At 48.6% G+C, this 22796-nt stretch overlaps 9 protein-coding genes across 9 annotated transcripts; 5 read left to right on the top strand and 4 right to left on the bottom strand.

Annotated features, from left to right (window-relative positions):
- Window positions 1-23: 23 nt before the first annotated feature.
- Window positions 24-1855, top strand: F5147DRAFT_677582 (uncharacterized protein). Its single transcript, XM_041436131.1, has 5 exons — window positions 24-45; window positions 96-398; window positions 449-745; window positions 793-1504; window positions 1557-1855. The coding sequence occupies exons 2-5, from the start codon at window positions 184-186 to the stop codon at window positions 1767-1769; spliced, it is 1437 nt and encodes a 478-aa protein (XP_041296599.1). The 5' UTR covers window positions 24-45; window positions 96-183; the 3' UTR covers window positions 1770-1855.
- A 482-nt stretch (window positions 1856-2337) lies between these two features.
- Window positions 2338-4678, top strand: F5147DRAFT_677566 (uncharacterized protein; the record flags this gene model as incomplete). Its single annotated transcript, XM_041436130.1, has 14 exons — window positions 2338-2610; window positions 2666-2695; window positions 2753-2906; window positions 2957-2983; window positions 3009-3168; window positions 3223-3291; window positions 3345-3500; window positions 3553-3600; window positions 3655-3676; window positions 3730-3811; window positions 3861-4019; window positions 4073-4161; window positions 4213-4296; window positions 4347-4678. The coding sequence occupies 14 exons, from the start codon at window positions 2338-2340 to the stop codon at window positions 4671-4673; spliced, it is 1680 nt and encodes a 559-aa protein (XP_041296598.1). The 3' UTR covers window positions 4674-4678.
- A 226-nt stretch (window positions 4679-4904) lies between these two features.
- F5147DRAFT_677559 (uncharacterized protein) lies at window positions 4905-9341 on the top strand. Its single transcript, XM_041436129.1, has 5 exons — window positions 4905-5234; window positions 5284-8235; window positions 8284-8763; window positions 8814-8902; window positions 8952-9341. The coding sequence occupies exons 1-5, from the start codon at window positions 5007-5009 to the stop codon at window positions 9031-9033; spliced, it is 3831 nt and encodes a 1276-aa protein (XP_041296597.1). The 5' UTR covers window positions 4905-5006; the 3' UTR covers window positions 9034-9341.
- Window positions 9342-9454: 113 nt separating this feature from the next.
- On the bottom strand, window positions 9455-11729 carry F5147DRAFT_821980 (uncharacterized protein; the record flags this gene model as incomplete). The annotated part of the gene is made up of 4 exons (XM_041443725.1): window positions 9455-9975; window positions 10027-10159; window positions 10208-11638; window positions 11694-11729. 4 exons carry the CDS (start codon window positions 11727-11729, stop codon window positions 9455-9457), a joined length of 2121 nt encoding a protein of 706 aa, XP_041296596.1.
- A 285-nt stretch (window positions 11730-12014) lies between these two features.
- On the bottom strand, window positions 12015-14304 carry F5147DRAFT_430070 (thioredoxin-like protein). The gene is made up of 8 exons (XM_041429803.1): window positions 14068-14304; window positions 13879-14018; window positions 13498-13831; window positions 13216-13446; window positions 13068-13164; window positions 12531-13019; window positions 12335-12475; window positions 12015-12281 (listed from the first exon to the last, which is right to left on the bottom strand). Exons 1-8 carry the CDS (start codon window positions 14202-14204, stop codon window positions 12105-12107), a joined length of 1746 nt encoding a protein of 581 aa, XP_041296595.1. The 5' UTR covers window positions 14205-14304; the 3' UTR covers window positions 12015-12104.
- Window positions 14299-15212, top strand: F5147DRAFT_751689 (CGI-121-domain-containing protein). The gene is made up of 4 exons (XM_041440195.1): window positions 14299-14544; window positions 14597-14719; window positions 14777-14953; window positions 15004-15212. The coding sequence occupies exons 1-4, from the start codon at window positions 14368-14370 to the stop codon at window positions 15121-15123; spliced, it is 597 nt and encodes a 198-aa protein (XP_041296594.1). The 5' UTR covers window positions 14299-14367; the 3' UTR covers window positions 15124-15212.
- Window positions 15213-15382: 170 nt separating this feature from the next.
- Window positions 15383-17835, top strand: F5147DRAFT_649814 (uncharacterized protein; the record flags this gene model as incomplete). The annotated part of the gene is made up of 4 exons (XM_041433375.1): window positions 15383-15766; window positions 15827-15943; window positions 16070-16126; window positions 16180-17835. 4 exons carry the CDS (start codon window positions 15383-15385, stop codon window positions 17833-17835), a joined length of 2214 nt encoding a protein of 737 aa, XP_041296593.1.
- Window positions 17836-20510: 2675 nt separating this feature from the next.
- On the bottom strand, window positions 20511-20956 carry F5147DRAFT_430054 (uncharacterized protein). Its single transcript, XM_041429802.1, has one exon. It carries the CDS (start codon window positions 20896-20898, stop codon window positions 20617-20619), a length of 282 nt encoding a protein of 93 aa, XP_041296592.1. The 5' UTR covers window positions 20899-20956; the 3' UTR covers window positions 20511-20616.
- Window positions 20957-21755: 799 nt separating this feature from the next.
- On the bottom strand, window positions 21756-22738 carry F5147DRAFT_430045 (uncharacterized protein). The gene is made up of 4 exons (XM_041429801.1): window positions 22715-22738; window positions 22259-22652; window positions 22089-22196; window positions 21756-22040 (listed from the first exon to the last, which is right to left on the bottom strand). Exons 2-4 carry the CDS (start codon window positions 22545-22547, stop codon window positions 21979-21981), a joined length of 459 nt encoding a protein of 152 aa, XP_041296591.1. The 5' UTR covers window positions 22548-22652; window positions 22715-22738; the 3' UTR covers window positions 21756-21978.
- Window positions 22739-22796: the final 58 nt, after the last annotated feature.

Below are 22796 nucleotides of genomic sequence, written 5' to 3'. Positions count from 1 at the left end.
ACTGATTTTTGACAATTACATCTATTAGTCTCAAGGCCTGTACATGTACGAACGTTCTCTAAGACATGAGCAAAGCTGCAAAAAATAAACGTTAGGTTGACCATTTTGAAGGAATATCATGATCATGATTCATATGTTGCGGAGGTTCAACGTAAGCTCGGTGTTTAAACTGTCGCTGTCATCATGCGGCTCAAAATCTCGACAATTCATCCGTTGGGCCCGTTCAAAGCATGGTTTGCTCTAGACGATGAGGCCCATACAATCGCGCAACTTAAACGCGCGCTATGTGCACGGCTGCCCATTGGTGTGCAAGCCGATAACATTACTCTCGTGATGGACGAGTATGACCTTCTGGACGACAGTCCTATATCGATTTTACGCGACGGGGATGCTGTTTGGTGAGCATACAAGTGCGCCATTTACTGCGGTGAGCTCATGTCCTTGACAGCATCAAACGCACAGCAGCAACATCCCAACCTGTTTTGTCGAGTAACAGGGTGCCCTTGCCTGCCACTCAGAAGCGTAAACGCCGTGCATCTACATCCCCGGAACCTTCGTCCAGCTCATCCTCGAGTTCTAGCTCATCTGACTCATCTGACGACTCATCCAGCTTATCCGACTCATCCAGTTCCTCAGACTCCGATTCCGATTCCAACACGGATGAGGCTCCAAAACCCTCACGGCAGCTCTCCGAGTCAGGGAAGCGCATGAACCCAACTACAAAATCAAAAACTGTGCAAGACAAGTACGAGAACTGTTTGATTCTCTTCGTCACTCACGCAGATTCACTAGCATCTCGTTTGTCCCCCCGGGTTACGGTAAGCCTTCCACCCGCAATCGCAATCTCCGCAGACGGCGAAAACGTGTGGCGGAGCACAATCAACCCCCTGACAAACCTTTAGCACCCATATCTGGTGCTAATACTGTCCTACCCCTTTCCATTCAGCCAAACTCCTCAATCCGTACCTCTTCTGAAGCCTATGTTGCAGATGCAGAGCCCGAGTCTGAGCCCAACGTGATGATGGTGTCCCTGCGGAATAAAAATAAGAAAAAGAATTTCCGCCAGCTTATGGACAAGCCCCTCCCTCCAAAGATCGTGTTTGCGGAGCTTGAAAACGCCCCTGCACAAGCTGAGCCTCCAGATAAGCTTGTACCTGCTGGAACTTCAAATTTAGAAGAGGCTGCAGTGCCTCCCGTCAAGCACGCAAGGCTGATTCCTCCTTCGGAACGGAATAGCTTGCCATCGAATATATTCGTAACGAGTGTAGATGTAGAGGAAGGTAAACGGCCGAAGAAGAAATGGAGATCAAAAGAGGAGCTTGCCACAGCTTCCTACGACAATGAATCGTGCACCGCCGATTTCAGTCTTGATTACGGTTCGGCTGAAGTGCCGATGGCAAACCCAGACGAAGTCTTTTACCTTCGTGCGGACCAGCAGTGGGACTTACTTCCAAAAATCACTAGCGCGTTACAAGTGACAGTAGACAACATTGTTGCATACAAGGTGGGCTTCTTTCACCAGTAAAGTGCACAAGAACGCTCATCTGCACGCTCAGGGTCTTGCCATCAATCCTATGACGTGGACTCCCGAGATGCTGATAACAGTCGCCCGCGTGATATCTGTATCTTCCACACATGTCACTGCGTCCCGTTTACAGCGGCCTGTTCAAGTTTCATTCAGTGGACTGATAGATGTGACAGAACCTGCCGAGGAGGATGAGACACACACTTGGGTAGATGTTTTGTCCCAGGATTGGCGTGTCATGTGATGAGGCCGAAGTAGTAGTTGACTGTTGCCTGTACATACTTACTAGTGACATGTTGGTTGTTGTGCAATCTAAAAAGTAAAGGAGAACAGTTTGAAGAAGACTCGGGCGCTCGCGTGGCCTTGGTGACTGTATATATACATGACATCATGAAAAAAAACATGTGGGGACAACAGATGATTAGATTCGAGTGTTTTCCCTATTGTAATTGTTATAGTAACTGTATACATACAGTAAATAACAAAATTAAAATGGAAACATATGGTACAATTACAGACAGGGGGACAATATTTGTGGTGAGAGGAGATAAAACAGAAGGTTGTGGAAAAAATGAAAAAGGACGGTCGAGTCGGGGCACAATGGGAGGTGACGGGAGACAATAGGACACAACTGGACCAACAGGAGACACCCAAAGCAACATTCACAATGATTATTAGGATGGCCCCGCTTGGGCCCCGCCACCCCAGCGCCCACAGTTTCACATTCCCCTATATTTTTTTAGTATATATACGGGACCGCGTCACGTATCCCAACACACAACCTCAACAAGAACCTCAGACAGACTAACTAAATGAGTAGCAGAATTAACGAAGAAGATGCCGACACCGTCGTTGGTGGTCCTTCCTACCCTGTAAAACACGAAGACCTCAAGAAATCGGACCGCGTCGACGAAAGCAATGACAATCATTCGACTGGCACGCATCCCAAAAAACTCGAAAGGGTGTCTTTGCACGAATTCTCCAAAACCGCAGACTATGCATTGGAAGAACGTCCGTTTTTCGTACCCATCGCTAAGGATGGCATCATTGCTGCACTAGAGAGAATTGACAGGCAACTTCGAGACGTGAGTACCCTGTTTGGTACATCATTCTGGTATTCACCGCGGTAACCTACAACAGTCCGGGCGAACGGGTCTCTTGTCAAGCAAGGTGAACTTGAATTTCTCAGCGTGACATTTGCGGCTTACATCAAAATATCACTACTAGGTCCCTGTCTCGTGGACCGGTAGGGAAGTTTCTCCAGGTTTCCTTGGTTTAATCAATCACGGTGGTCTCCCCAAGATATTGACCAAGCCTGGTCGATACCCTGGATTCCCCCTCCGTAATTGGTGGGCTCGTCAATGGTGCGGTACCAAAGGACGTGCGTGCGCTAATATTCTACATGATGTCATACTGAAAGGCGGCCATCAGTCTCGGACACTGCGATCCAGTTTCAAGGTCTAACAGTCGTCCCAGAACCAAGCGGCCGTCATTTCTGATCCACAAAATCGCATTTTTGTGGTTAAAAATTCAGGATTTGTTGCGTATGCAATTGATGGAACATACGACGTTCTGGCTGTCGTCGACCAGACCCATTTGTCTACTTCGATCAAGGACGCAGTAACAGACGCTATCCTTGGCTCGTACGCACCTCTGTATCCCAACTTGTTCATGATGCTCATTTGAATCTCGAACAGGATTGCCGAAATTAAGATGCGGAGTCACATCGCTTCAGGCGGAGAACAGGAATACGTTGTGGCATTATTGTTCATCCGCTCCCTTTTCCAATATTCTTGTTCTGATTGTTTATGGTGCACAGCTTGAACATCCCGGCAAATAACTGTGCCATTCTCCAACGTGGAGACGATCTTGAGTTACTCCCTGCTGGACAACATTATATAACAAATCCAAACGTCACACTGCGTGGTTTGTTTACGCTCGGCGAGAATCAGCTCGAACTGCCCACAAAGGATATGTAAGTAGTTCACTCGGCCACTAATACCCTATCTTACGTTGCTGGCCTCCAGTTTCACGAGAGACCAAGTGCCTGTCGGCTTGAGGATCTATCTGAAATGGTGAGCAGTGAGAATGATGCATCTGATGACTTGAGTTATTCATAAAATTGCTAGGCAATTAGTGGAACCCCTGAAGGTGCGCCTTTCGACAAATTGGTTTTCGTCAGCGATTGCTCACTTCGTCTGCAGCTTACCACACATGGCTATAACACCCCCTATGATGCGCTCCGTGACAAAACTCAGTCCATCCTCACGCAGATTGTCGCTCATCGTATGTCCATCGATTATTCTTGTGTGATAGTTTGACTCACGCACTGTAGTTGACTACGGCACCATGGTGAAGCAGCGTTCTCTTGGACCTGATAACCTCGAAGACGGTTCGGACCCTTCATCTGCATTCATTGACGCTCTTCGTACCAGGGCCATGGACGAGATGCACGAGGCCGCACTCGAGTATGGAATCGTTTTGAAGGACCTTGGTAAGCGTGGGGCGTTTCAATGCAAGTAACATTTAGAGCTGACCGTACTCTAGCCGTGATCGACCGTGAATTCAAGGGAGACATTGCGTTAACCATGGACAAGCTTACAACAAGGGCGTTACAGGCGCAGGTCGAGGCTGTCGTAAGTTTCATCCTCTTTGACATAGTCATTCCTCTCATTTATATGCTGCAGAATGTCGACCGAGAAAACTCGAATAAAGTCAAACAGGAAGAAGGAGCTCTCGCTGTTGCTCGCATTAAAGCTCAAAGCCGTAATGTCGGTATCAATTTATTTTCTAAGCCGTTCATAACAAACATTTTTAATAGGCGCAAGCCGATTCCGAGGCGTATAGTGTTATTGCCGCTGCCAAAGCCCAAGCTGAGCGTACAAAGATCGAGGCTCTTGCAGAAGCGGAAGCTATCCGTCTTACCGCTGAGGCCGACGCACAAGCAGTCAGTATCAGAGCGGCGGCTGATGCCAAGGTCACCGACCAATTCGCACGCGGGATGGAGATACGTAGAGTGGAAGTCACGCGTGTCCAAGCGTTTGGCAACAAGACTGTTTTCGTGCCTACAGACGGGACTGGGGTGCAGATGGGCAACGCAATGGCAGTGGGCATGGCTGCCGGAATGGCTAATGGCCATGAGGCTTAATTGTAGCAGAGCTTCGATTTTTTTTCTCTTACACAGACTCTGTCAGGTATCATATATCACTCAATACTGAGATGTACTGCCTCGTAGATACTATATATGTATGTATTGTGTATGTATGACTTGCGTTGATGCTCGGCATGATGGAGTCACGGCAAATCGCGCGCGCATCCAACCCGAGATCACCCGAGTAACAATTTTTACTTTTATTGGATCATCGCAAATTCATTAGATCCACATTTCCCAGCCAAGTGCTAACAACTCCTTTACTCGTCGCCCTCGACGACCACCAAGCTCAAATTGTGCGACGTTTAGCACAGGCTCGCAATCGCGACCATGCTCCCCAAGGTCGCTAATCACTTCTTTCTGCACACTTCTCGTGCAGTAGCCGCCGTCCAGAACCAGACAGGTCATACCCTCCGTAACGTACTCCAACTTCAGTCATCTGCACCAAGCGCCCCTACAGCATGGACTGGTGCCGGCAGCTCAAGCTGGGGCAGCAATGGTGCTGGCCCGGGCGGCGCAAAATTCAATGCAGGTAGTCGGTTCTATAACGGGTATACGGTCAGTTGCTGTGCATCTTTAGATCTGATATGATCCTGATAGCTCCCAGGGAGCCGGGCGTGCTGTGACACAAGCAAATGCGTCTACCTCACATGATGGGAACGCTGAACAGAGCGACGAGCGCGACGAAATCGTTTCCAAGCGCGTCGAGCCCCGCTCTTCCAAGCGTACCATTACCCGTCGGCACAGTCTCTCTCTTGGTACACTCAGTGAGCACGAGCATGGACAAGAAGAGCCTTTAGGTGTCTTGCACACCGTCCAACTACACGTTCGTTCAAAACACACGTTCACTGCATCCGGCGAAGCGCTCGACGAGTCTCCCTCTGATTCTTCGCGGGCTCTCACACGGCGTAATTCTACAGCCTCACTGAGTGCATCAGGTTCCATTGATGATTTACCCCCGCCTCCGGTCCCTTCAGCATCTGGCAAATCCATACCCACCGATCCCGCAGCCCCGCAGTCCGTGGCAGACCCAGCCGCAGACGATGAGAGCGGTAAAGTTTCCGCAATGTATCAGTCTCTTCGTCGGGCAGCGCGGTCTGGTGATGGTGCCAGTGTCATCCACGAGGTTCATATCCTTCGCACAACTCATAAGAACCCCATGGTTTCAGAGTTCAACATGGCATTATCTGGTCTCCATGAAACTCGTCGCCCTGGTGAACCCCTTACACTCTTGCTCGAGACATACAATGACATGATCCGACGCTCCCTCAAGCCAAATGTTCGCACCTACATCTCTCTTATTCTCGCTCTTACCGAGCGCGATTACGAGGTCCACAAGTCTATTGGAGTTCTTGATGGTCGCGTCAAGCGCCGCAAGCTTATTGGTCGCCAGGAGGTCGCTCTGAATGAAGCAGATGAAAAGCGCATTGAGCAGCTCAAGGCAGAGAACAACTTTGCCACTGCCATGTCTATGTTTGACGCGGCGTTGAACATTGGCGCACGCAACAAGTTCCCTCTCGCGATCTACACCAATCTTCTCCGCTCATGTGCATTCCAAGCTGATGTGGATGCTGCCATTCGCGTATTTGCGCAGCTGGAATCGCGCACTGATTTCCTCCCTGGCCCTCAAGTCTTCTTGAATCTGCTTTCTGTATACGCCAATGCAAATGATCTGCAGGGCGCTAAGGAGGTCTTCCAAGAGTTCAGGGAAGCCGGCAAGGCAGGCCGCGTCAAGGGGCTTGATTTTTCCGCAGCTCCTGAAGCAGCCGTAGCCAGCTCGATCACTCGGGGACAACTGCTTGTCTGGAACAAAATGATTGAAGCTTACTTCCGTGGTGGCCAGCCTGCAGGTGCTCTCCGCCTCCTGGAAACCATGATGGACAGCAACGCCAACCCCGCTGAACTCTCGCCGGAGGTTCCTTCGCCCTCTTCGTCCACGTTCTCGTCCATCATTGCTGGTTTCTGTTACTCGGGAGACGTCACAAGTGCTCTGTCCTGGTTTGACCGCCTGCTACAGCAGGGTGAAGCAGCCCGACATCCGCATGAATCTTCCCTTGTCCCCCCTCGCCCTGACCAGCTTGCATGGGTTGTGATGCTTGACTTCCTCGCTCAGGAGGGCATGATTGCAGATCTCAATAGGCTCTATGACATTCTTGTTGAATGTGCCCCTCGCGACGGCCTCGAAGTGCGCCGTTTGGACCATACCCTTGTTCTCGAAGCCAATGTCAACTACCTCCAATCCGGGGCCATCAGCACATCCGGAGCTAAGAAGAATGCGCCGGCTTTCAAAGATGTGCTCAGGCTTGTCCAACTAGCGAACAAAGTAAATGTCACTTTGAGCAAAGAGTTGGCGGCCCTCTACCTACACACCTACATGTCGACTTACAACCGCGGTAACATGTCGCAATATGCGATTGGCCTTCGTGAACATGAAGCACTCTTGTCGAGTGCCCTCGCCGTTCTTTCAGCAGAGACCGATATGGAGCAGATCATCACAATCAAAAACTATGCATACAAGGGCCTTATCCCCCTTCTCACTGCGCTTTCAAAGCAAAACCTCCAGTTATCTAAATTGAAAGCAAGCCTCATCTCCAATCTTTCGGATGCGCTATATGCTGGCTACTCGAAGGAGCAGCGGGATGAATTCTTTGGAAAGGTGTCATCTGACTTCCGTATCGCACTCGAGAAGCCCATCGAGTCACGCAACTTGTCGCCTAACCCTGTGGTGCAGATGTATCCTCCCATCAAGGATATCGTTGTCGATGGTACGCTCAGCCGCTACGTCGATGAATGGTTCCCATCGCACCCCGCCGTGACGATCCATGAGGCCTACCGCCGCCTCCAAGACGGAATTGCCAATAGCAAGTACGTTCACCCCTCTACCCTGGGGCGGCTCATCAACGGCTTTGGACGTGTCGGTGATCTCGACAAGGTACATAGCCTGTATGATATCGCGCAAATCGTATTATCCTCGATCGATAACAAACAGTGGCAGTCTCAGGCGTGGTTCCAAATCGAAGACCAAATGATTATCGCGTGCGCACATGCAGGAGACATGGAAGCCGCGTTCCAGCATCGAGATCGCATTACGTCCAATGGCGGAATTCCTTCTCCTGATGCCTATGGATCTCTCATAGAATGTGTCAAGGACACCACAGATGACACCTCGAATGCCATGGCTCTCTTCAGTGACGCGCAGATGCTTGGATGCACACCGAACGTCTACCTATACAACACGATCATCTCCAAGCTGGCCAAAGCGCGCAAGGCTGACTTCGCACTCGAGCTGTTCCAGCAGATGAAGGCTACGCCTGGTGTCCGCCCATCCTCAATCACATACGGCGCCGTCATAGCCGCTTGCGCACGTGTCGGTGATGCTCAGTCTGCCGAGCAGTTGTTCTTGGAGATGTCTTCACAGCCCAACTTCAAGCCTCGCATCCCACCCTACAATATGATGATGCAACTGTATGCGCACACAAAGCCTGATCGTGAGAGAGTGCTCCATTATTACGATCAGCTTCTTCTCGCCGGTGTCAAGCCTTCTGCGCACACATACAAGGTATGTTATTTAATTGTATTATCTGCTCATCTTTAATGTGCGTTTCAGCTGCTCATCGATGCATATGGAACTATTGAGCCGGTCGACGTCAGCGCTATGGAAGGCGTGTTTGAGCTCCTCAAAAACAATAGGTCGGTGGTACTTCAAGGTAGCCATTGGGCTGCCCTTATCAACGCATATGGTTGCGTGAAGAAGGACTTGAGGAAGGCGATCAGTACCTTCGACTCTATCCCAATACCTGATGCTGTCGCCTATGAATCCCTCATCAATGTGCTCGTCACCAACAAGCAGATGGCTCTTGCACCCAGTTACATGGAGAAATTGAAGTCGTCTGGTGTACATATGACGGCATACATCGCCAATCTCCTGATTAAGGGCTATGCTGCCGCCGGGGACGTTGAAGAAGCTCGAAGAATATTTGAGAACTTGGTGGATCCTCCCAGCGGCGTCGCAGCCTCAGGTAACCATGTTCCTCATGAAGGCTCCAATCAGCGCACGTCCCCATCGCCATCCCTGTCGTACCGCGAGGTAAGTATTACAGCAAATACACGTGGATGAGAATTCACCCTGCTTTCCAGCCATCTACGTGGGAAGCTATGTTCCGTGCAGAGCTAGGTAATGGCTATCGTGACAGAGCGGTCGCACTGCTGGCACGGCTACAGGAAAGGTACATCCATATCTCCTGGCTCGTATGGTTGAAACTGACTTCTGTCAAGACAATTCCCTGCCGCAGTATACAATCGGATACGAGGCATCATGAGCGATCATTCCGTCTCACCATGGGCAGCATCTCCTTGATCACACTACTATTGTCAACTGCTTGATTATAACACGGACCCGGCAACACTGGCTAACCAGCAGAAGGCGCAATATTTTTCTAGACGCCATGATTGGAATACTAAAAGCATCTGCTCACTAATCATTCATTCATTGCGACACTACCATCATGCATGACACTCGTGTACACTATTGTATATATACATTTGTATCATACCCTCGCGATGAATTTTTTTCAAGTTGCCCCGAACGTAACAGTTGGTGAACAGCTTAGAGGTTTTTTAGGCCCTGTTGGGCTCGTGTGTAATTGATCCACTTGTCAAACACTAGCCACTTTCCAATTGCGTGCACAATACGTTCATCAGGCATTGTTCTCCGAAAGAGAACACAAAAGAAAATGGGATTCAGAAACTATAAGTTGTCAATATCTAACACTCAGTACTCAGTACTCAGTACTCTTGGGGTCATATTTCGATCCATCCCCTTCGTCAGCGCAACCCGCGAAGACTTTGGTGCAGTAATCGAACAGAACACTGCGTGGGATACCAGGAACTTCTTCAGTGAACTTAGACGGCGGCCACCCAAATGCTAATTGCAGAGCTGTCCGTGGACTGAAAAGTGACCTTCTCTTAGCGCCCTCGATCGTGGTGATTATTGTCATCATAGGAAGTATACTGTTGCCCTGTAAGGCCTGCCTGCCCCGGATGATCCGCATCCAATTTGTGTCTTGGAATTGTCCGACACATTGCCGAAGGGGCTGTATGCGATGTTTGATGGGGAGTACGGTCATGTCCAACTCGAGCACCAAGGAATGAACATCTGCTGGATTCTCTTCTTGAACAGTGGCCAGTTTGTGTCGTAGAGCACGCTGTCCTGGCCACTTGTCGTCATTGAACTCGGCTGCCTCAATTAATGCAATAAACGGCAGACTTGCCCGAAGGTGCCTGCCAGCCTTGGCCATTCCTGCTAAGCGTGAGCAAGAGTGGATATATATACGTATATCGGTTTACGCACCAATGCCAGCCTTTAGGATACTGCAATGCTTACGGTGCACAGTCGACCATGCTGCTCGCTGGCAAGATTTTGAGCAGTATTTCGTGGTCTGGCATCCAGCACACTGTTGAAGTCTGGTACTCGCACTGGTGCACTATAACCGGTATCAGCATGGAGCAAACTTGAAATGGGAAGTTCATACCCTAGGACCTCCACAGGTTCGTTCGTACTCTGGACGTGTGCACGGCGTTAACGTAGAGAGAATTCTCCAACGTTGCGAAAGGATTTCTTTAAAAGTCAACAGCGAGCCCCACAATGTTGGATCGTGCATGGCATGAACATAAAGGCGTTGAGAATCGATATATTGCATAGACATCGAGGCAATACGAACGACTCTCTCATAGATTAGCATCCCTCCCAGCTGTTCAAAAATCCTGATGTCATAATCAGACCACCTGGACTTGTGCACGCGGTTTTCCGAGGGGAATACACAGTTCCGTAGGAGGACCTCCAGAAGACGGCAACGTAGGGCATGGCAGGCAGTTTCAATGGGATTATTAGAACACGCCAGCACGAACGAGATATACTGATGACCAATAGCCATAGCGGCCCGCTTTGTTGCAGTCTTTTGACAGAAGCTCTCATTGGTAGGATCCAGGTTAGGCTCTGTACCTGGACGTGTCCCTATTCCGGCCAGCGTGTTGAGAACTGTGCGTATTGAGGAATGTGTGAGAAAGAGTTCGCAAATGACAGGGTCTGCCTGGCTTGTAGCAAACATGAAGATGAGGGTTTGCTTGCACGTCAATGAGAGTGTATTTAAGGGGCTAAGATCAAGGTCATGCTTGACCACGTCGCGGTCTCTCTGAGCCGCTCCCTTTCCTGCAAAACGTAGGCATTTGAGAGCAGCCAAAACCATAGGGGTCCTTCCTCCAGCGGCTTCGATGAGCGATGTCAAAGGCGGGAGAGGAGTGCTAGGAGGCTCATAGTACACGCACGAGGTGACTACATGGGCCATGAATGCGCGAAGCATGTTGAAGTCCTGACGCCAGTGACGAAGATATGGATCAACAATGCAATCTTCGCGTTTGATGTCCGTTACCAAGTACCAGAGTTCCATGATGATTCGCTCGATATCCGGTGTTGTTCGATAGAGATGTGCGACAACACCGGGAAGCACGCTAGCCACATAGATAAACCGTATTGAGGTGCTGGCAGCTTCCTGCGAGGTTACACTGTAGATCCTGTGTAGGCGTGCAACTGGGTCATCCCGCGGGACGAGGAAATTATGGTAGAAAAATTGAACCCATGCAGATACCCCACTCCAATGTGAATGTATAGCGTCGGACAGCTTCTGACGAAATTGGGGTGCACCACGTAATTCTCCTTGATTCTCTCCGCATAGGCAACTGATGCCCATGATGGACACCTTAGCAAGCATAATTGAATGTGCAGAATCTGAAGTGATCTCATGGGGGGCGAGCCTTGGATCGAGATGAACGAAAAAAAGAGGAATGAGAGTTTGAAAGTAAGGACGCAAATGATCAGAGGACTGTTTAGAAGAGATAGAACGGTTGAGCGATTTGAGAGACGCAAGGGACGATAACGATCCTCGTTCAATTTGTTTGACTTGATTCTAGGGCCACAATAAGTACATCAATAGTCACCAAGCAGACGACCAATTTACTCACTTGCAGCCATGCTGGTAATGATTCCCACTGTGACATGATAGGAGAGTTGGGGATAGGATGCTAACGCAAAGCCTTGAGGCTCTGGTGTACTTAAGAGAAGACTCATCAAGAAGAATGATTGCCTCGAGGCTTCCGCGTGTTCCGCCTTGAGACGAATGATTGGGTGTCTGACTGCACTGCAGCCATGCATGAACCATCCGTGATGCGTGCACAAGTGGCAGCCGTGTCGCATGTCGTCGGCTGCTTTATTTGGTGCTGTGTAATGTTCAAGCACGCATGTATGTAATACCGAAACTTATGGTTTGACAACCCAAGTGCTTCGATTTCTGGCCTTGCAATCGGGCTTACCGACAATCACGCCGACTCCCTCCTAGTAAATTCACGTTTGAGTTTGAGGAAAAGGTCCATAAATCAATCTAGACGACCACCCTTGATGTACCTATGCCCGGGCTGCAGATCCGTATCATCATCCAAAAGTTTCTTGATCGCCATAACAACCGCTGCCAAAAATCCAAGAATCAGCAGGACGGCCATGTATGGATGGGCGATGATGAAACCCTCGGTGCTGGTGAGACTTGAGTTGAAGACCTGTGTGTATGCAGTTGTGAGTGAGGAGCTGATAACGACATAGTGACGCATACCCGAAGAGAGCGCTCTAGGATGTTCTCCGAGTGCTTGGAACGTATTTTGCTGTCGTAAATTCCTTCAATAGCAGAGAATATGCTGACGGTGTTTAGCTGAATGGGCTGCCCAGAAGTATCCCTATCCCAATAGATTAGGCGCTATCCAATTATTAGCTATGATACATGAAAAGAACAGGAATTACAATTTACTCACATTATGATCAGCAACCACCACCTTCGGCTGCTCTTTGACCTTCACACCGTACATACTCTTCATCCAACTTCCCCATTGATCAGCGTCCATCCACGTGAATACCACATCTTGTTTCCCAACATAGCTCTTGCGCAGGCGCCACTTTTTTGCAATATCGTTCAACTTCGATGAGACATCATTTTGAACGTCGTTGGGCGTCGCAGCGATCACAACGAGTGGGTTGTGTGGAGCATTCATTACCTGTTGGAATACATCACGCGAGAGCTCGAGGGAGGTTGGGAGGCGGTTGGCGAATAGCCAAGTGCTAAGCGTGTCAGAATTGGATGGACTAAAGACTGAGGTGGGCTCCTTTGAGTCATTATCTTTGAATGCTAGGATGGCCCAGGATTCTGTCGCTGGGATGTCATAGCGAGTAAAGAGTTCCTTGGAAGATGATACAAATACCGGGGGCGAGCCGAGGAGCAACTGCGACTCTTTAGCGACCTCACTCTGAAATGTTGTCAGTACTAAACAAGGCACATAATGCAGTGCACGTACGACAATATGTTCATGTGATGAAGAAAGTAGGACATACGCAACGGGATTTTCGTGAACAACCTTGTCAAGATCATGAGCACTTATTGGTTGCATGGTCCTGTAAGCAAACATTAAGAAGCGCCTTATGACTCTGGAAAAATGTCCTTACGGAGATGCTGCCTTGTCAGCGAAAGCCACAAGTGGCTCGTATTTTCTACTTCCTGAGTACTCTGTCTTTGCTCCGTGAGAATAGTAGAATAGCATAGGATAACCTGTGACCCCTTGCTTCGAGCATAGCGACTTGAACTCATCACAATTGACTTCAGCGATATTGAGTTTGTGCTGCATGCGACGAGCAACCTGTGTCCACGTTGGAGCGAGTTTCTTACAATGTCCGCACCTAACAAACGACTGTTAAGACAAATTTTGGTCTATAATTGATGCAGCGTACCACGGTGCAAAGAACTTGACAAATGTAGGTGTCTGCGACACAAAGTTGTCGAATGTCTCGCTAGTTAAGGATATCACATCTCCTGAAGGGTTGGATTCTGCCTGCGACACATGGACCACCGAATTCTCGTCTACAGGAACGATTTCAGCTACCATTTCCTCCTGCTCAACCGCAGTAGAGGATGACAAGGAATTTGCGGTATGTTCAGCACGTGCAAGAAGGAAATCTACAAGGATATCGAAGTCGCGATCTTTAGTGAAGGTCTCTACAAACAGCCCGTTTCGATAGAGGTTCATTTGAGGGTATCCTGTAACACCGTTCTCGGTGCACAAGTCTTCCACGATTGAGTAGTGGCCCGGAAAACTTGTAGAGCTCGCTCACCTCCATTCAATGCACAATTCACCTGTGCCAAATGTATCCCTAGATCGGGTTTCTCTTTCTCAAAATTGTCTACTACACGGTTCCATGTCGGTTCAAAGTTGCGACAATGCCGACAATATGGGGAAAAATGTTCGATGAACCTATCCCTCCTTGTTGAAAAAAAAATAAGGGCTCTACAAAAAGACGCACCAAACACCATCTGCGATGGTCTGCTTGAAATCTTGAGGGGTTAGGACCTGTGAGCCTGCCGCCGGGGCGGCAGTGGCTTGAAGCACGAACCATGTTGTGAAAAGTGACAACGACGAAGATAAAGAAGTGAATCTCATGCCAGCATGGAATCCAGACTACTAATAGCAGTCCTCAGGCAAGAATATGTATGACTTGATGATGGCAGTTAAAAGTGAAGTTGTGGTGAGTGCTAAGCGCTTATGATGACAATGCAAGATAGCTATGTATTTATTATTTGGTTCTTGCTCACTGCCATGATCGATGGAGACATACTACTACTCTCAGTTTAATCATGCGGTTGTTCGTGTGGCTTTATTCGATGATGTGACGAACGCTGCCGCCATCAGGTCTCGTATTGTTCAGGCCGCTAGAAATCTCGGTGTTGATGGAAACACTGAACGTGAAGCTGTCAACTTCGCCTTCATTGATGCACGGCTGGTAGGAATGTCGACTCCGGTATTTATGCATTGTTACTGACTAGGTGTCCCAGATATCAAGCCCACTTCACCTCCAGACAGCAATTTATCAGGCGCTTTTGTCAGAGGCGCAGGGTCAACTTCGGACTAAAACTGTCCACTCAGAGATACTATGGGCACTGAACCCCACCAATAATGTACGCGTGGCCATCTACTCGATGATTGTTTAATTTCACTATTAAAAATGTCTTTAGATCACAGAAGCCATCCGACGATATGGGGTATCGGATGAATCAACCACACTCATTGTTGTCCGTGTAGATGTCTCAGATACCCCTGATCTACAGCGTCGCATGTGCGACGTTATCCAAGGGTGTATGGTTCCTTTTCAAGCACTGGTTAAAATGACGGATTGGTCAATTATCAAAAAGGTGTGCAACAACATATTAATGCGATATCAAGAATCTCATCTCTTTTCCAGCATTATAAATTGGACTCAGAGTCGGCCTTGAAAGAGGTGCAAGGGAACCTGGATCGTGAGCGTTCCATCATCGACAATATCGTTGTAAGTTCGGTAGCGATGAAGAATGTCATGGCATGAATTCGATTACTGGTGACATCCAGCAATCATCCATATCACCCATATACGCGATGATGTCAGGTTATGATATCGTTAATTTAAGGTGCCACGACGAAGTATGATGGCTGACATGACTGAAGGTACAAGGATGGCTGACAGTGGTTGACGATGCTGGCAGGACTGTCAACCTCCAAATTCTGGCTGACATATATATACACCTCCGCATCTTTTGAACATCCAGTGTACTGCTTTCATCTTGTCATTGTCTTACTGCTTTACCATGGCCCCCACATCTACTCTCATGTTGCTTTCCGCAGTGCATTCAACCTCTGTCCTCTCAGGGCCTTTCGTCACTCCTTCGACCATTTCGCCCACCGGCACGACTGTCCTTACCTATGATCTTTGGAAAGGTGGCCTCGTGTGTTTCGCAGTCGCTATCGTTTCCGTGGTGGGATATTTCTACCGTCGTCGTCGCAAAGACACTATTTCCCAGTCCAAGCTGCCCGGCCTTGTACCACCAGTCATTCTGCCCCGCAATGGTTCAGTACTATTCTCGCCGTCCGACACGCCATACGATACATTTCTGGCCTGCGATCGTTCAGCAGTCCAGTTGGGAAGTAATCAACTAGTCAAGCATGTTGCCTCCACATGCAACGTTGACGTGGTATGTGGCTGCTCTTCTATCGTCATGACTCCAGATGAGGCTGACATTGTATGGTTCCAGATTCCCATGGTCCAAACTGGTACTGCGATAACTAGCCAAACGACTGATGATCAACTGCGTGTTGACCAGTATGGGGAGGTGGACGTTACGGAGGCAGACTACGATTGTGGACTTCAGGTATGTAATATAGTCTCGTATCATCATCATCATCATCATCATCATCATCATCATCATCATCATCATCATCATCATCATCATCATCATCATCATCATCATCATCAACCACTTATATTTTACTCGTAGATTTCAGTCCCTACTATCGCTATAACTGTCGCCGACGAGGATTTTGTCAGTCCCTTGGTGCGTAACCACACTTCTTTTGACATCGGTGGCTGACTGCGGTACTTACATAGTCTTTCCAGCGTGCTTTAGGTCTGTTCGAAAAGAAAGAGGACGAACCCCAGCATGAGGAATCCGATGACGATATCTCCATTTACTCTTCAGAATCCGCAGAGGCCACTCTTCATGATTCCCTACTGTCAGAGACTGCCGAACCACACGTAGACGTCCCAGAAATCACTTGCGAGCATTACATGACTGTCGTTGCATGCGAGTGGCCTCCCCGATCCTACAACTTCGACATTTCAGTCGTCGGTACAACACTTCGGGGTGGTGCCTTCCTTACTCTACCAGGTCCTCTACCCTCTCCTTCGACCCTTCCCACTGGACCACGTTCCCCTAATGACCGTCGACATGGTCTGGTCGAAATGTCTGACTTGGCTAGTGCACTCGCGATTAAGCTCAATTATCCTCCCTCGGATATCGTTCTTCAGGCATTCGACATGTCTCCTATTGCGCCCATTGCGCGTCGCCATGGCCAAGTGGATTTCAGCAAATTCGCGGATGCTCTCAACGTGGAAAGTGGCATCCCTCCGCGATGCTACCGTTCTCTTGCTGAAACGCATCTCTTCGGTGAAGAGCAGGAGGACTATCAAGATATCAACTCCCGCCTGATGGACGATCTTCTGCAGTCTATCGATGAGGAAGTCGAATTTTACAATAGCTTCAGTTGTGACGAGGGGTGTGACGACATCTCTGACGACACTTGTTCAGCGAGGAAACATACTTCTCCAACATGGGACTACTTAGACTTCCTCGAGGACGAGACTCATTCTTTCCCCCTCCAAGAGGATGCTGACTTGCATCTGGAGCTAAATAGCTACAACGAGCAACTTTCTCCGACGCCTGACTATCCAGGTTCCTTAACCGACGAAAAGGACATCCTTCAAGGTTTTTTCGAGGGCCGCACGCTAAACTCCATTTCCAAAAAGGGTGAGTACGGTACCGACCACGAGCTCACATCGGACCTTCAGCAGCTCTCCATGGACGAATCGGAAACATCCCTAAACCATGTCTCTGGTGGTACCTCAGAGTCTGCGATCCTCGACCTTATCCGACTTCTTGACAAACAGACTGATTGCCAACAGCCTGTCCGCGATTCAATCTTGGAAGTCAACAGCGATGGCTTCGACCTCCTTCGGTTTGTCAATGAGGACTTGCGACTTTCCGCAGATGACAAGCATCCAATTGTCAACTTTGACCGTGACGACGATTGCGACGACGAGAATTACCCTAGGTTTCTTGCGACCCCGTCCGACTCAAAGTCCTCATTGTCGGAAACTGAAGATGGGTCTGTTGACGATTACGGCTCGACACCCTCCCTGGCGTCAGTCTCGGATATAGACTCAGATAATGATGAAGTCATCATCGCTCCGATAACAGGTCGTATTAGCCCCCTTTTCCCTGGTTCTAATCACCGTCGCTCGCCCGCCGGGTGCTTCTTTATCACCCTCGCCACCCCAATTCAATCCAGCTACCTGATTGACGCACACTCGTGTATCGATATCATTAATGGTGAGCCACGAACGCAGAGTTTCACTGAAGGTTGTGTTCCGTTCACGGACGAACAATATTGGTCTGGGATCCCGACTAATGTCAATCTCGCGTCTAAGGAATTCTCGCAGCTCGACCTCGATATTCGATTCGGTGACGATGCCATGACACCTTAGAGTCTTGTATCGAGGGCGAGGAGTCCTTTTGGAACTGGATCGACAGGGCGATGCGTCAAGAGCATATCTCGATCGCTGGACGTCCACATGTCAACTGTCGACCTTCACCTCCCAGTTTCAACCCTGACGCAACATTCGTTTCGATTCCCTCATCCTCATCTTTCTAGCAGCAGATTTTCTCGAACTTGCATCGTGTCGGTTTCTATTTGCATCTCAGTCTCGATATCATACAGAAAACGACAAAACCCCATACTCTCTTTCTTTCTATGTCTTGGTATTCCTCTTTGGTCTTTTCCTATTTTATTTTCTCTTCAACTTCGACATTCCCGGATAACTTGGTAGTGCTCCCATTTATTTTTGATCTTGTGTGCTTTATTTTTTATTTTGCAGCATCACAAGATCCCTCTATCCATATATCTTGTAAGATCTTTAACTCCCATCTCGTTTCCACTTCGCTTACTGTCTCTCCGATTGTTTACAGTATTCTATCACATTCCCCGCGCACTTGCGTCATCACCCTTGTAAGGCTTTCTGAATTCTTGCCTTTTCCTACCATGCTTACCACCATTTTGCGCTCTGGTTCTTGGCAGTTTATTCTTGCAGTCGTCAGTTCATTTTGTAGCACTCGAAGACATCCTCACGTCATCATCTTTGTAAAGTTTTCTAGTAATCGCGCCTTCTATGACTAATCTGTGGTTTCTTATGCAGCTCCAATCATTTGCAGTCGGCAATTTCGTTTTGCAGCAGGATCCGAACGCCATACCTTGCATTCTCGCAATGTACCTGATACCTCGCATCTCCTGCTCTGGTTGCTCAAGGCCACCTTCGCAGCCTTGTTTTGTTTTGTATCATCCGCAAGACAGGACAAGTCTCCCTCGCGACAACAGCATCGTGCGTGATGTTTGGGTAGCCTTGCGATAATCTCTCGCACAGCTCCAATAATTTCTGGTCATCATTGCAGGCTCGTTTCCGTTCGCAGTTCAGCACCATATGATATCTCAGCCTACCCTTGCCGTCTGCCGTCCTTACGTTGTTCCAGATGCTTGTGGCTCTCACGAGCTTACCACACTTTCTCGAACCATTTTGATCAGCCGCGGATATCCTCATCTCTCCTGCAGTTCAGCACCGCATGATATCTCAGCCTACTCTTGCCTTTCTTCCGTCGTCCTTGGATGGATTAAAATGCTCGCGGTCCTTTACGAGCTTACCGTACTCGCTTACACCACTTCAGTTGGTCGTGCGTATTTTGCTCCTCTTCCGCGTCGTAGGGCACCATCACGTGATATCCGGGCATACCCTTACCTTCCGTTGCTCTTGCATGGAAAACGCTCGTGGCTCTTTACGAAGTTACCACACTTCCTGAATCACCTCGGCTGGTCGTGGATATCATTATCATCATCTGCGCCGCAGTTCAGCACCGCGTGATCCCCTAACCTATCATTACCTTCCGTCGCCCTTGCGTGGTTTCAAACATCCGTGGCCCCTACGAGCTCACGACACTTTCTTGCACCACCTCAGCTGGTCGCGGATATCATTTTTGTCTCTCCACAGCGCAGTTTACCATCGCACGATGTCTTATCCCACCCTCGTTTTTCGTTCCCTCTTTGCTGCCGGTATGCAGCACCCGGAAATGTGTCCTACACGTCAGGTGCAATCTTCGTAACCATGCATGGTCGCTCTTGTTTCCGGGCGTTCCCTCGGATAACAATGGCCGACTTTAACTTGCGACATTCACTACCACCGTCATTCCTTGACGATGGCTTTCCATGTCTACTACCTTCGTAGCGACTTGCAGAATAGCATGATATGCACGACCCTTCACACCTTTGACGGCTTGTTCCGACCCACCGAGTCCTTCACGACCTCTCACGACCTTTACGACTTTTACGACTTTCATGAATTTCACGACTTTCACGACCTTACGACTTTACGACTTTACGACTCTAACGACCTTAACGACCTTCACGACCTTCACGACCTTCACGACTTCTCATGACCCTTCACGACCTCATCGAGATCCTTCACCAATTATCCTGACCTTTGCGAATTGTCAACACCCCTATCGCCTTGCATATCGTGCGTCATGTGTGACCATCCGCGGAGTTCCGCCCCAGCGCGTTCTTCCTACCGCGGCCTTCGTGTAACCAGTTGCTCTGCCGCGCAAAATGCAAGTGTTTCATGGCCTACCGACTTGACGAGCTTCGCAACCTCTCAGGCCTCTCGAGACCGTTCGTAGCCCTTCGATCCACTATGGCCTGCTGCAAATACCGGTATGTGAGCAATCAACATACTATACAATTTGCTTTGATACGCCACCTGCAGTTCGGCAAATTGCGCCCTTCACTTCGACTCCATGATGACCCCGAGACCATCCATGACCGATCTTGACTATTCTACCCACTTCGGATTGCTACAACCATTGGTACGTGAAAAAGTACTGTGTTACACGATCTCCTTCTGATTCACCGCATGCAGTTCGGCGACTTGCACCTTTTAATTTACTCCAACTTCACTTTTATAACTTCTTTCTATCCTATTTTTCTACTCTTATGGCAGCACCTTTTGTAATTTTGCGAATATGATTATCTTGCTGCCAAGTCATAGCGTGAGTTTGTCGGTTTTGATATTGGCGATGGAGACTCTGATAGTAGGTCTGACTTCCTTGTCACTTGAAGCGTCAAAAATCATGTGCGATGTACAAGTAATATTTGTACAAATACAACAGGCCGCGAGGGTTTCAATCAATAATAAACCAAATATCCACGGAACCTCACACCAGTTCTACAGCCGCGCTTTTCCCATCATGGCGAGGCGCTGAAGCATCGCGGACCCGTTGCCCTTTGGCACAGCGGGGCCAAATAACCACCCTTGCAACCACGCAGCAATTCCACCTGAAAACGTTATAAATACTGATACGTTGCATCGTACCCTTGATGGCCCAAACCCAACAACGCGGAGAATCGTGAGAAGAGGATGGGTATTGACAAATAGCATTCCAATCACAATATCCGAGGGCCCACACAAGGTTTGGGTGCCGCTCGGTAATGTCTCCTGCATCATCATTTGATATCAGGTTGTCAACGTTCCAGAATGATCATCTATTCGTGACACACCGATAGCCACAACAACGTGTTTACATAATGCCAGACTTGAGAGAACCTGTGAGACCTTGGAGGAGTTCAAACGTTCATTGCTTACTCCGAGTTTTCCGACGACCTGCAGAAAACGCTCCTCGGCACGATCAAGAACCGTGTTCATCATGGTCATGCGATTTTCATGACCGGGAGCTTCATCGGGCGGCGGAAACTGTTCTTTAAGCTCTTCAAATAGGATACTAAAAGTGTTTCTAAGGTCGGTGTAGATAGGAACGCCGCGTTGTTCTACGGTTTCTTTGACGAGTTGGTACAGTATCGCGGCTGTGCTGGCGACGCCTTCCTCAATTCTGTTAAGTATCTCGTCAGAGGGATAGAACTTCCTGGCACGCTGGAAGAATTCGTCCGTACGCCCCTGGATGTTTGGACCGAGACCAGCAACCTTGTTCCAGAAGGAGGTAATGATCCAAGTTGTTTCTGAAAGACGATAGGCATCTAAATAGGACAGAGCATGTACAACGTGTTCCAGGCAAATAGATTATTGTCTCAATTAGATTATTCAGACATTGTAAATCACACAGAGATATTCAGTTTAAGTCAGATATTGATTGTCATGATAATTTAATAAGGTGCCGTTGGAGTTGCTCCGCAATAATTGTTCTGCCTAAGCATGTTCCGCTGCAGACGTATGGCTTCGAATTGTATGAGAGAGCCATATTGTATCCCAAGGGCTTTCAAGACTGTTATGAGCTTGATAAGGCCTAGGACTGAGTATAGTACTGAGTACTAATTAAAAGTCTCGCGCAAGGGTCAAAGTAAATGGTGAGTCCTGAGTCAAACATTGATTTTGCCTTACAGGGTGCATGAAATCCCACTGCCTACTACGGATATATGACGAGTGAACTTCAAGTAATGTGCGTGTAAGTAATACAAACGCAACAGGCCCGATCGAGGGTTTCAGTCACGGGCCAAACATTCACGAAACCTCGTACCAGCTCTACAGCGCCGCGCGCACTCCTCCCAACATAGTGAAGCACTGAAGCACCGCGAACTACCTACGCTTTCGCACGACGAGGTCAATTGAGTACCATAGCAACCACATAACAATTTTAGCTAAAATTGTTATCAGTATTGATGTGTTACAACTATACAAAATCGTACCCTTCACTATCCGGAGAATCCGAATAGGAAGAAACCCTTGGGAAAGTAGCATGCCAATCGCAATGTCCGGCAGCCACGCAAGGTATGGATGCTGCTCCTTAAAATCTCCTGCATCATCATTTTACATTAGTTTATCAACGTTCCAGAACAGTCATTTATCCATGACACACCGATGGTCACAATATGTTTAACAGCTGATTTGAGAGAACCCGTCAGACTTTGAAGGCGTGTATTGTTCACTCCGAGCCCACCGGCGACCTGCAAAGAGTATTCCTCAACGCGATCAAAAACTGCGTCCGTCATGGCCATGCGCTCCTCATGACCAGGAGCTTCACCGGGCGGCGGAAACCAGTTTTTGAGCCCTTCAAATACGATGTTGAAAGTGTTTCCAAGGTATTCTGATATGGTGCAGAAAGGAATGCCGCATTGTTCTGAGACTTTTTTGATGAATTGGTACATTGCAGTATAGTGCTGAGATAGACGACCGTTGGCTCGCTGTGCAGGTGGGCACTGGACATATATATAGGTGTAAGGAACTCCTGCGGGATTCGATTCACCAAGTCACTGATGTAACAGGTTGATAATCGAAGCCTTCATGACATGAGGCAACATGCAGTAACACATACCTAATCCTCGAGGCCTTGAGGGTGTGTGTGTACATCAAGCACTGTAGTACGTATACTGCACGTAAATGGGCAAGTGCAGGGC

The sequence above is a fragment of the Suillus discolor genome (genome assembly GCF_016758755.1).
Source record: "Suillus discolor strain FC423 chromosome Unknown F5147scaffold_9, whole genome shotgun sequence".
Taxonomy (NCBI): Eukaryota; Fungi; Basidiomycota; class Agaricomycetes; order Boletales; family Suillaceae; genus Suillus; species Suillus discolor.
Note: the sequence above shows the minus strand (reverse complement) of the source record. Positions and strands in the feature narration are given on the sequence as shown.

Bases quoted from the DNA above. Each gene is read 5' to 3' on its own strand.
- F5147DRAFT_677582 (XM_041436131.1), top strand. From the start codon at position 184: ATGCGGCTCAAAATCTCGACAATTCATCCGTTGGGCCCGTTCAAAGCA. The intron at 746-792 runs GTACGAGAACTG...CAGATTCACTAG, and splicing joins TCAAAAACTGTGCAAGACAA to CATCTCGTTTGTCCCCCCGG. The intron at 1,505-1,556 runs GTGGGCTTCTTT...CTGCACGCTCAG, and splicing joins ACAACATTGTTGCATACAAG to GGTCTTGCCATCAATCCTAT.
- F5147DRAFT_430045 (XM_041429801.1), bottom strand. From the start codon at position 22,547: ATGTACCAATTCATCAAAAAAGTCTCAGAACAATGCGGCATTCCTTTC. The intron at 22,197-22,258 runs GTGTGTCATGGA...ATGATGATGCAG, and splicing joins TAAACATATTGTGACCATCG to GAGATTTTAAGGAGCAGCAT. The intron at 22,041-22,088 runs GTACGATTTTGT...TAACAATTTTAG, and splicing joins GATTCTCCGGATAGTGAAGG to CTAAAATTGTTATGTGGTTG.
- F5147DRAFT_677559 (XM_041436129.1), top strand. From the start codon at position 5,007: ATGCTCCCCAAGGTCGCTAATCACTTCTTTCTGCACACTTCTCGTGCA. The intron at 5,235-5,283 runs GTCAGTTGCTGT...GATAGCTCCCAG, and splicing joins GGTTCTATAACGGGTATACG to GGAGCCGGGCGTGCTGTGAC. The intron at 8,764-8,813 runs GTAAGTATTACA...CCTGCTTTCCAG, and splicing joins CATCCCTGTCGTACCGCGAG to CCATCTACGTGGGAAGCTAT.
- F5147DRAFT_751689 (XM_041440195.1), top strand. From the start codon at position 14,368: ATGGAGACATACTACTACTCTCAGTTTAATCATGCGGTTGTTCGTGTG. The intron at 14,720-14,776 runs GTACGCGTGGCC...AAATGTCTTTAG, and splicing joins CACTGAACCCCACCAATAAT to ATCACAGAAGCCATCCGACG. The intron at 14,954-15,003 runs GTGTGCAACAAC...TCTCTTTTCCAG, and splicing joins ATTGGTCAATTATCAAAAAG to CATTATAAATTGGACTCAGA.
- F5147DRAFT_430054 (XM_041429802.1), bottom strand. From the start codon at position 20,898: ATGATGATGCAGGAGACATTACCGAGCGGCACCCAAACCTTGTGTGGG.
- F5147DRAFT_430070 (XM_041429803.1), bottom strand. From the start codon at position 14,204: ATGAGATTCACTTCTTTATCTTCGTCGTTGTCACTTTTCACAACATGG. The intron at 13,020-13,067 runs GTACGTGCACTG...ACAACATTTCAG, and splicing joins CATCACATGAACATATTGTC to AGTGAGGTCGCTAAAGAGTC. The intron at 12,476-12,530 runs GTGAGTAAATTG...ATAATTGGATAG, and splicing joins TGGTGGTTGCTGATCATAAT to CGCCTAATCTATTGGGATAG.